This window comes from Lithobates pipiens, unplaced genomic scaffold, assembly GCF_037356315.1.
Source record: "Lithobates pipiens isolate NorthernLeopardFrog02 unplaced genomic scaffold, aLitPip1_a1.2 Scaffold_3, whole genome shotgun sequence".
In the NCBI taxonomy this organism is placed as follows: Eukaryota; Metazoa; Chordata; class Amphibia; order Anura; family Ranidae; genus Lithobates; species Lithobates pipiens.
Genome location: NW_027507790.1, coordinates 127194606 through 127207053, shown reverse-complemented (window position 1 = coordinate 127207053; position 12448 = coordinate 127194606). Strand labels below are relative to the sequence as shown.

Here is a 12448-nt window from a genome sequence, read left to right as displayed (position 1 = left end):
CGTGCATTTGTATTCAGCTCCTTTTACTCTGATCCCCTTAACTAAAATCCAGTGGAACCAATTGCCTTCAGAAGTCACCCAATTAGTAAATAGAGTCCACCTATGCGATCTCAGTATAAATACAGCTGTTTTGTAACGGCCTCAGAGGTTAGAGAAACTTAGCAAACAAAACAGCATCACAAAAGGCCAAGGAACACAGACAGGTCAGGGATAAAGTTGAGGAAAATTTTAAAGTGGGGTTAGGTTAAAAAAATATATATATATATTATATATATATTCCAAGCTTTGAACATATCATGGAGCTGTTCAATCTGTCATCCAAAAATGGAAAGGAGTATGGCACAACTGTAAACCTACCAAGACATGGCCGTCCACCTAAACTGACAGGGGGAAGAGAGAGGGGGGGAAGAGATATGCCACTCTAGGAAGGGTGTCTGGAACCGTAGCTCTCCTCAGAACAGGAACAGTCGCTAGCTAAGCATAGGTAATTGGATGATTCTGGGCAGCCACACTAAGAGTATGTACCAAGACATGGGCGTCCACCTAAAATTAAGTCAAAGTCCAGATGTAAAAATTCAACTGAGAATCTGTGGCAAGACTTGAAAGAAAGCTGTTCAGTCCCCCTCTATACAATCTGACAGAGCTTGAGCTATTCTGCAAGAAGAATGGGCATAAATGTCACTTTTTATATGTTTAAAGCTAGTACAGTTGGTCTAACACATAAAATACATTTATGGTTCTAACATGACAAAAATATGGAAAACTTTAAAAAGGGATCTGAATACTTTCATAGCACTGTACATTTTACACAAGAAAGCGATGTTACCCAGAGCAACCAGATTCTCTCTATACATGAGAATCTATATTTTCCATAATGGAAGTTTAACGCCTTTATGCTGACTGAGGCAGATGCTTTAAAAGGGGAAGCAACTGGAAACACAGTGCCGTTATCAGGTGCTCCACCAACCAGCTCCCAATCATCACTAGATGACTGTAACCAGTCAGTGACAGCTAGGGATGCGGATGGACTAATTGTACTACAGAACAAGACACTGACACATATGTATTAAGACCGACCCATGCATGTGCCCAACAAGGTCATAAAGGGAGCTACACCCGCCCCCCCACCCAAAAAAAAAAAAAAAAAAAACACACACACACGACGACGGTCTATGCACTCGTTACCTTTGGCACCCTTTATGCTGCTTAAACACACTTATAAGCCCAGATAACGTATTTTCAAACTCCCTCGCACAATCCTACTACAGATACCATCCCATGCCTCCACCTTCTTTTATGCATCATGGGGAACTAGCTGTCAGTTCACGATTTTTGCAGTTGACCCCCCAACCCAATACAAGTCCTGGCACAGTGTTTACGGGCACATGACATAAGTATTTTGACCAATACAATGTAAAAACTGGGTTATTTTTTTTGGCGGTGCAAGGGAGGCACAGGTGACGCTTACAAACCTTTGCAAGGAGCCTGTCAAAAGCAATGACGAGGTGACATATGGATGTATGCACTTAAGTGGTAATTGCATTTCAGGCCATATGCATTCAGGGACATGTGCCTGAATACAGAAATCTGAGAGGGCACATAAGGCCCTAAACATGCGCACCAACCAGAGCAGCATCCAGCTTCTGCTTAATTTTAGGCTCACATTGATTTTGATAGGCTGCTTGGCATCAGACTGTACACTGCACCTTTGCTCAATTGCATCCAAAACAGCCCATTTCTTACACTGTACAAGACAAACCACCCGAGTGCATTAGCACTACATGTTTCCATCTTGTGGGATACTTCAAGATTATATAAACTGGTGAAAGGAATTTGTGATGTCGGAATTCCAGGTGGCAGATTACGTGCCATTCATGCCTACACAAGAATGGGGACAGGAGGTGGATCCAACAAGATAAAAATATAAAGAAAAAACAGAGAATCAGGATTTTTTATTTATTTATTTTAGAGATAGAGGGAATGGGGTAAAATGCTGCAAAAGTATATTTTTTGTGGAAATTTCCACAACGCTGCAGTGCATACTGTCAAGACAAAGTGTGGAGGGAAAAAAAAAAAAAAAAAAAAAAGGGGGAGGAGAAATTTGTATCCAGGACATTGTATTCTCACAACGGCTCTCACTGCAGTCACAAATCCACTGATCAGCAGCTGCAGCCACTGTTTAATAAAAGTTTTCCATTCAACAGAAACCAATCTACTGCTCAAATTCTGTAGAACAGATTGAAGCTTTGCTTTCCCCTGCCCTACCAAGTTACAAATGATCCATGCCCAGCCTTACCTTGAAAAAGGCAGAAGCCTAGTAAAAGATGATTTATCACTGCCGTTCTCTCCCCCACTGACCAAGTACAAACCATTCATGGGTGCAACAGGTGTTTGAATGTTCTTTCTGAAGTGCCATTCAAAAATAGAGAAACCGTCCAACTCCACAGGGGTTCATCGACAAAACCGTAGTATGGAGGCTATTATATTTAGTCATATTTCTCCATAAACAGAGTCCAGGTCTACGCAACTATGGGAGAGGCCTCCAGCATCTGCCCAACCTTTGGTATAAATTGGGCCCACAATAACAAGGGACACTTGCACAGTCTGCCAGATAGATATTGGTCCCAACCTTAAAACAGAAAACCTCTCCAATCATATTTAACCAAGGAAGCGGCCATCTTAGTCCGTTTGATCTTCCAACTGCCATGCTGCTGCACATTTGATCAGTTATGACGACAACAGTCATTGCATACATCAGGGATCTGCAATTAGCGGACCTCCAGCTGTTGCAAAACTACAAGTCCCATCATGCCTCTGCCTCTGGGTGTCATGGCTTGTGGTTGTCAGAGTCTTGCTATGCCTCATGGGACTTGTAGTTCTGCAACAGCTGGAGGTCCGCTAATTGCATATCCCTGGCATACATTAACAGTTGGTGGAGAACATAACAGTGTGGCGCTGTGGACCTGAGTGGTGGCAGAAGGGAAGAGCACCTCAGCAGGAGAATGCTGGATCTGCTAGGTGGGTTGAGTATCTTAATGGTGAAGAATCCATAACCCAGTAACTAAGGGATTAAAAAATAAAAAAAGGGGGTCCACTTAAGTCCAAGTTCACACCTGTGCAGTCCCCTGCACCGCATTCCTATTAAAGTCATATGCGATTCTTTGCAGTGCGATTTGAGCCCAATCATTTTGTATGGGCTCATTTTGCATCGCAAAAAGGAGGGGGAGCAGGCTTTTTTTTTTTGCAGCACTGAAATCAGATTGCATGTTAGTTTAGACCCATGCGATACGATTCTTGCATTCGCACTGCATTTTGCAGCCTGTTAGAAAAAGTCAGATCGCCAATGGTTAAAAGATTACAAGTAAATAATCATCCTATGCATACAGTGTAGATGTTAGTCCTAACCACGAATAAACAGAGAGTGTGAGTGCAAACTAGATTATCAACAAGGTAGTATGAGCATAGTGAATTATGCAAGCATGTCCCAATATAGGGTGTACTCAACATCACAACTGACAGGGGGTTTTACACCCCCCACCCCCACCACCCCATTACTTTATGGAACTAGCAATTTCAGGAGACGATGTCAAAGATTCTACAAACTCAAAACAAATATAATTCATGTGGCATATACCTTAATTCTTGGCATGCTTTTTGTATTTCTTCTAGATCTGTCAATATATACTTCCTGTAATAAAGGACAGTCAGTGCTGCGCTCTGTCCTTCCGCAGTGACTGGTCTTGTCTACGCCCCCTTCTGTATGCAGCTTGTAGTGGATGGAGCCTGCATGTCCCCTCCCACAGCTTGCACAGGCTATGTACACCACAGTGATGAGGTCACTCCCACTCTCACAGGGTAATATCTGGGTTTGAAAAGACATATGGTGGGTTTCTGTCCTCTGTGCCTATTAAAGAATATATAAGAATTACTTAATCTCCCCCCCCCCCCCCCCCCTTGTGTCTGCAGTTCTGCTTTAACCATATACAGTGGATATAAAAAAAAAAAAAAAAAAAGAAGTGTACTCAACCCTGTTAAAAAGGTCAGGTTTCTGTGATGAAAAATAAAGAAATAAAAATTTAAATGGAGGCAAAGATAAGTTGTTTCAGAACTTTTTCCACCTTTAATGTGACCTATAAACTGTACAAATCAATTGAACAAACTGAAATCTTTTATGTGGAGGGAAGTAAAAAACTAAACTATGGTTGCATAAGTGTGCACACTCTTAAACTAATACTTTGTGTAAGTACCTTTTGATTTTATTACAGCACTCAGTCATTTTGGGTATGATTCTATCAGCATGGCACATCTTGACTAGTCAACATTTTCTTTGCAACACTCCAAATCTGTCAGAGCAAGGGCATCTCCTGTACACAGATTTTTAAAATCAGGTCTGGGCTCTGGCTGGGCCATTCCAAAAAACCTTATTCTTCTGGTGAAGCCATGCCTTTGTTGATTTGGATGTATACCTTGGGTTGTTGTCATACTGAAAGATGAGGTCCCTCCTCGTGTTCAACTTTCTAGCAAAAGCTTGAAGGTTTTGTGCCAGTATTGACTGGTATTTGTAACCCTTCACAATTTCCCCTACCTTGACTAAGGCCCCTGATCCAGCAGAGAGAAAAAAAAAAAAAAAAAAAAACAGCCCCAAAGCATGATGCTGTCACCACCATGCTTCACTATGGTGTTCTTTTGGTGAGTTGCTGTGTTTTTGTGGCAAACATCTTTTTGGAATTATGGACAAAAAATTAAATCTTGGTTTCATCAGAACACATTTTTCCACATACTTTTGAGAGACAGATGTGTTTTAGCAAAATTTAGCCAGGTTTGGATGTTTTTCTTCGAAAGAAAAGGCTTCAGTCATGGCACTCTACCCCATAGCCCAGACATATGCAGAATACAGAAGATTGTTGTCACATGTACCACACAGCCAGTACTTGCCAGATATTCCTGTAGCTCCTTCAATGTTGCTGTTGGCCTCTTGGCAGCCTCCCTGACCAGTTATCTTCTTGTCTTTTCATCAATTTTGGTATTGTCACTGTTGTGCAATATTTTCTCCACTTGATAATATGACCGTCTTCACTGTGTTCCATGGTATATCTAATGCCTCGGAAATTCTTTTTTACCCTTCTCCTGACTGATACCTTTTAACAATGAGAGCCCTCTGATGCTTTGGAAGCTCTCTGCGGACCATGGCTTTTGCTGCAAGATGCAACTAAGAAAATGTCAGGTAAGACCTATTAGAACAGCAGAACATAATTTGGGGTAAATCAGAGGCACTTTAAATGATGGCAGGTGTGTACTCCTGACTCCTATTTAACTACTTCCCACCCAGCCATTGCACATAAACGAGTGGACCTTCCTGAACGTCTCTCAGAAGGAGCAGGGACACGTGACCCCCGAATCAGCACCCATCTGCCCTCCTAATCTGCACGATGGCTGCATCTAATCACAGCCAGCGTGATCTAAACAGCGGGGGGGGGGGGGGGGGGGGGGGACAGACAGGGGATCGCAGTAAAAACACCTGTCATACAGCTGTCTCAGTGAACATCTGCCCGCCAACATCTGGCACACCTGCCCACATGGCTAAAAGATACTACAGCAGTGAGGAGGCTCTCCAGATAATCCAGATTATGTCGGAAAAGAGTAGCCGTGAACTCTCGCCGTGAGACTCGGATAGCGACTATGAGCCAGTGAAAAGCAGTGGCTCTGAAATGGAAACCGAGGAGGATGGAATCCAAACAAGGAGAATTGGGAGGAGATATGAGCAGGCGCAGACATCCACCAGCAGTACAGCACTCCAGGATAGGCAGGCATCCACCAGCAGTTCTGCAACCTTCCTAGAGGATATACCAGATGCTAGCAACAGGGCATCCCATCAACGAGGCAGGGCCCATACTAGGCTCCCAGATGTTCTACTGTAGCCAACATGGCTGCCCAATACATCAGAACCTGTACAGCCCAGCCAGACCCTCAGATACAGTCAGAAAATATAGCCCCAATTTATTATTTTCACTTATTTTTTACCAATCTCCTAAATCACATTGTGGAGCAGTGTAATCTATACGCCAGCCAACAACCCAAATTCTTCATATGCCCATCCTTTTGTTTGGAAACCCCACACCGTGGAAGAGTTTAAAATTTTCCTTGGCCTAACCCTCAACATAGGGCTGGAAAAAAAAAAAAAAAAAAAAAAAAATGAACTCCATGCCTACTGGTCTACCCAACCTATCCACCACATGCCGGTCTATTCATCTTTGATGCCCAGAACCCATTACAAGATGATTGGGATGTTCTTACATTCCAACAACAATGCTCAATGCTTCCCTCAAAATCATCCCAATTATGATAAATCATTCAAAATTCTGCCCCTATTCAATTTTTTTGTGCCAGCTTCTAGCAGATGTTTACCCAATATAAATATATGTGTAGATGAATATCTAGTACACTTCACCGGAAGACTTGGCACAAAGCAATACCTCCCCAGTAAAAAAAAAAGCCAGACATGGGGGAAAATCTTATAAAAAGCATTCGATAGCACCCCGGGTAACACGTATGATTTTATAAAGGGAAAAGACAGAAAGCTAAACCCCCCTGGATGCCCTACCTACATGGGAACAAGTGTTTGGCAGCCGATCAAACCATTGCTTGGGAAAAGCTACCACCTACATTTAGACAATTTCTTCCAGTTTTCAGCCACCTGTACTGAAAGGAGGATGTGGCCTGTGGGACAGCGCAGACCAACCCCAAAGGCTTCCACAGAGATGGAGAAATTGAAACAGGGGGGAAATGGGCAGTATGCAGAGGTACTAGCACTAAAGTGGAGAGATAAAAGAAGACATGTCTACATCCTTTACACAAAGCATAATGACACCTTGGTGGAACTGCAGAGAAGAGGCCCGTCCAGAAGCCAAAACTTGGGCATGAATACAACTTTTACATGGGGGGGGGGGGGGGGGTGGATATGAACGACCAGCCCTACTTGGCCACCAGGAGATCACTGTTTTGGTACAAGAAAGTCACCATTTATTTGATGCAACTAGCCCTGTTTAATTTGTATATTATTTTTTTTAAGTGCACCCAAGTTCCCTAACCGATCTAAAATAATTCCAAGATGATCTTATCACAGCCCTCCTCTATTCCCATGGCCAAGCCCCTCAACTAAGTTGCTCCAAAACATCAGCCAGACTACATGAGACACTTTACCAAAATCCTCCCTCTTACCCAAACAGGTCGCAAACCCCAAAACAAAAATGTGTGTTCAAGTAGAGTTATTTGCCTTGACACCTGATACTACTGCCACCAATGTCCTTCCCAGCCAGGCCTCTGTATTGGAGAGCGCTGGCGGAGCCATCATACTTCACTACATTATTAGTAAAGTAAAGATCATTTTTTTTCCAGTTTCCACTAACTGCCATTTCTGTGAATGACCCGGACTGTTAACCACTATGCCTCTAGCAACCATGTTTCTGCCTCCAACAGGAATTGACCTCGGCCTGTTAAATGAACATGCTTTTTTCCTGCCTCCTGAACTGATCAATTGACCTTTCACTGTACAGCAAAGGGGTCTCATAAGAGGGGTTCCAGAAAAAAATTTGAGTGGCAAAAATGTTTTTCTCCAGGTTTTTGTTTACATGGATTAGGGTTAGGCGACTCCGAGGCTTCGTAGAGATTTGGGTGGGAAGAATCCTCTACCCATGTCCTCTGGTCTTACCTGACCAAGGCCTAAATGTTATAGTGCTGCCTGCTGGCACCTGGACTGGCCATGCCTCTGTCTGCCACCTGGACTGCCTGCTAAACCATGGACCACGTTCATACTTTGCCATATCTCTGTCTGCTGCCTGGACAATTCCTGGACATTTCCTTTGGCTGTCTGGACCAATGCTCTGATATGGTATTCCTGCCTGCTAAAAACACAGACGACCCCTCTTTTTTTCCCCCTTTGCTCAGCAGAAGGTATTTTGGGGTGTGTACATGTTACGTGTTAGAAGCCTGAAGGTGCTACTTGCATGTTGAGCCTATGTATGTTGCTAGGCTGTGGAAAAATCTTGCACATGGGGTATCGCCATACTCAGGACAAGTAGCAGAATGTATTTTGGGGTGTCATTTTTTGCTATGTACATGCAATGTGTTAAAAAGATTTTCTGAATTGACAACTGTGTAAGAAAAAAAAAAAAATTCATTTTATTTCCACATTTTGCAAAAACGTGTGGAAAGAAAATGACACGTTCAAAAGACTCATTATGCCTCTTAGAATATACATTGGGGTGTTTTGTTTCCAAAATGGGGTCATTTTGTGGGTAATTTCTTTGTTCTGGTGCTCAAGGACCTTCAAAAATGTGATGGGTACTCTGGAACCCGAAATGTGTAATTTATGCATTTAGAACGCCTGACGGAGCTACTTGGGTGTTGGGCCTCTGTATGTGGCCAGGCTGTGGAAAAGTCAAACAAATAGGGCATCGCCCTACTTACGAATAGTAGCAGAATGTATTTTGGGGCGTAATGTTAAGTATGCCTGTACCGTGTGTAAAAAATATAAAAATAAAATAAAATAAAAAAAACGCCTCTCGTACTAAATACCTGACTGTCGACTGTCATGGGGGAGGGGGTATTTGCACTGTCCTGACATTTTAGGGTCACAAGAAATGAGATTGATCAATCCTAATGCACTGATGGCCTATTTTCAATAATGCATAGCATAGGTTGTAGACACTATAAACTTTCACACAAAGCAATCAAGATATCTATATATATATATATATCTATATATATATATATATATATATATATATATATATATATATATATATATATATATATATATATATATATATATATATATATATATTATTATTTTTTTTTTTTTTTTTTTTTTTTTAAGAACCAAAGACATGTAATGGAATACATTTTGGCCTAAATTTGATTAAATTTGATTTTTTGGGGGGGGGGGGGGATTTAAGCTTTTTCACCTATAAATCGCAAAAAAAAAATAATAATAATAATAAATAATTATATATGAAGTGGTGAATAAATACCACCAAAGAAAACTATTTGTGTGAACAGAACAATAAAGAAAAAAAAAATTAATTTGGGTACAGTTTAGCACGACTGATTAATTGTCGTTCAAAGTGCAGGAGCGCTGAAAGCTGAAAATTGGTCTGGGAAGGAAGGGGGTGAAAGTACCCGGTATTGAAGTGGTTAACATGAGAATGTGATTGCTTAGTTCTGAACACCAATACATACCCAGGTATAAGAGGGTATGTACACTTATCCACCCATATTTTCATTTTTTACTTCCCTCCACCTAAAAGATTTCAATTTGATTGAGTTGTACAGTTTTAGGTCACATTAGAGGTGGAAAAAGTTCTTTGTCTTATTTATTTTACATCACAGAAATCTGACATTCTAACAGGGGTGTGTAGACTTGTTTTATTTACAGTGGATATAAAAAGTGTGGCAGTCATCCACCAATCAGCTCTCTGATCTCACCCCCCCATCAGTGACCCCAGTGCAGAGAAGCAGCAGCTGGAAGCCTCCCCCATCATGAGCTGTCAACCCTCGCCTACCTACCCCTACGCAGGTAGGTGGCTGGTCTAACCTAGTAAAGGGGTCATCCCTTGCCATGTTGCAGCCTGAGCCCCCTCCGCTCCCCCGGGGCCTGCAATAATCAGGCTTGCCCCCCCCCTGTGCGGTGTCCCGGCCCCCGGCCATGGTGATGAGTGCCCCCCTCCTGCACACAACTATGCCAGGAACTTGGAAAGTTGTGTCCCCTGTGCAGGGAGGAGGGAAGAAGATGTGTGGCGTGTTACCTGCTGATATATCCGTCCCCGTCCCCATCACACGTCTGGAAGAGGCGCCTCATCCTCTCCTCCTCCCCGGTACTGGACGTGTCGCTGCTGCCGCTACAGCTAGTACTCCCGTTCACTTCTATAGCGGCCGCCATAGTGCGCGGCGGGGCGGCCAGAGACTGCCCACTCTGCATACATACATACATACACAGCCACCAGCTGCGGACACATGAAGCGGAGACACGCCCACACCTCCTCTGGGACACGCCCTCACCTCCTCCGGGACCCGCCCCTGACCCCGCCTCCTCCGCCCCTCATTCCCTCCGCTCACAGCTATCCACATAGCTCGGCCGGGGAGCTGACACTTCATCCCACCTCTGACCGGAAGTGCGGGCTTATTACCTGTACAATAATGTGCCAATCTGTGTACATGATCAACCTCCATTCACACTGTGCAGCCCATCGCTATGGCCTGATGTACACTGCTGCTGCTAAACGCAGCCCCTGAACTCATCCAATGTTATCTTATGTCACCATGTACACAGTCTCGTTTACAGTCGTTATTAGGCAGTTACGTTTAGCCTTTCTTTGAAGGCAAAAAAATGAGTTCAGACGCCGAAGATTTCCGCGTTTCAGACACTAGACGCAGTACCGAAGATTTCCATGTTTCAGACACCAAATGCGACTAAACGCGGTTCCGAAGATTTCCAAGTTCCAGACGTCAAACGCGAATAAACGCGGTTTCAAAGGTTTCCACGTTTCAGACGCTAAACGCAGTTCCGAAGATTTGCACATTTCAGACGCCAAACGCAAATAAACGCGGTTCCCGAAGATTTTCACATTTCAGGTGCTAAACGCGGTTCCGAAGATTTGCACGTTTCAGACACAAAACGTGACTAAACGCGGTACCGAAGATTTCCATGTTTCAGACACCAAACGCGGTTCTGAAGATTTCCACGTTTCAGACGCCAAATGTGACTAAACGCAGTTCTGAAGATTTCCACGTTTCAGACGCCAAATGTGACTAAACGCGGTTCTGAAGATTTCCACGTTTCAGATGCCAAATGTGACTGAAAGCGGTTCTGAAGATTTCCACATTTCAGACGCCAAACGCGACTAAACGTGGTTCCCGAAGATTTCCACGTTTCAGACTCCAAACGCGACTAAACGCGGTACCGAAGATCTCCACGTTTCAGACACCAAACACAACTAAACGCGGTACCGAAGATCTCCACGTTTCAGACGTCAAACACAACTAAACGCGGTAACGAAGATCTCCACGTTTCAGGCAACTAAAGACAGTACCAGCATTTAGTAGCGTTTTCGTTTATAAGCGTTTTTAAAGGTACCCAATTTTTTGGACATTAAAACACTATAAAATGATTGAAAATGATGAGAAAACATAAAAAAAAAAATTAAAAACTGTTAATGACTTTTTTATGATTCATAGACCATATATAGCACTTGATCCAATCCAATACACCACTAGAAATGTTGTTTTACAAAGTATAATTGTAATTTGACCCATATGTTGTTAGTAGGGCTGTGGAAATGAAAGATTAATTCCTCGATTAATTGATACTTTTTTTTGATTGATGAAAATTCTTTTGATCGGTACTCACCTCTCCGCCGGCTTCCGGGTCTTCAGGGAGTTCCGTCAGAGATCCGGTGACGTTGTGGACATCAACGTCACCGGACTCCTCCCCTTTCCCCAAGTGCCTCCGTCTGTTAACAAAGGGAAGGTGGGAGGAGTCTGGTGATGTCGAAGTTCTGACTGAACGTAACGCATACGGGGGAGGAGCTACTCATGACGTCACCCGCTGCTGCCCTACAAAACTAACACAGTTGTCGGCTTTACATTCTGTGTTTTTATCATCTTTATGTGAGTAGTTTGTGTTTGAACACAAAAATGAAATCTTAGAGTTAAGCGGTGAGCACTTAGATCTTTTCTTTCTACCCATGACCTGGCGTCCTTGCTGAGATCTTAGGAGACATGAGAGAAGTTTATGGTCCGTGTTAACCCTTTTGATACCCGCTTGCATGACCACCTGTAGGTCTCAAGGTGAGAGTGATTAGTTAGACCAGAGGTGGAGGGATTGTCAGTGCTACAGTTTGAATTTTTAAACGTATTTGTGTGAACTGTGAAGTTAAGTCATGGATTGTGGAAACTAACTAGTGTCAGATGATTGTATATAGTGTATACCACATTTGCAACTGACTAATGCAGAGTTGCAATGCAAGGAGATCAGCTAAAAGTAGTTGGATCTGTATGTGCATTATAATTAATCGAAATTAGTCAATCAATTTTTAAAAAAATCGATAAATCGAACATGATTTTTTTTATCAGTAACAGCCCTAGTTGTTAGATATGAAAAAGATGACCCCACCATTGAGCCTGACCACCAATGTGATCAAACATAGTTTCATGAAATTTGATAGTCACCAACAGACGTTCCTCTGGTGACACACTCTTCCTCATGTTCGTGTTCAAGCGTGTCAGACTGGGCCAAACTTTTTCTAGTAGGATGTCAAATGAGGCAATGGACATGCGTGTAAAATTAAAAAATGTATCAGGGTAGGTACGCAGCTGTCCGTACCTGTTGGTAAAATATCCTACTGACATGCGCTGCGCAATCAATGGATGGGTCCAGTAACAACAAACTGTG

General features: G+C 42.9%; 1 protein-coding gene across 1 annotated transcript in view; it reads right to left on the bottom strand.

The window, feature by feature from the left end:
• Positions 1 to 9988, bottom strand: part of MCC (MCC regulator of Wnt signaling pathway) — a 523846-nt gene extending 513858 nt beyond the window's left edge. The window contains exon 1 of the mRNA XM_077462268.1: positions 9804 to 9988. Coding sequence (XP_077318394.1) covers positions 9804 to 9988 — 185 coding nt within the window. The remainder of the gene's footprint in view (positions 1 to 9803) is intronic.
• Positions 9989 to 12448: the final 2460 nt, after the last annotated feature.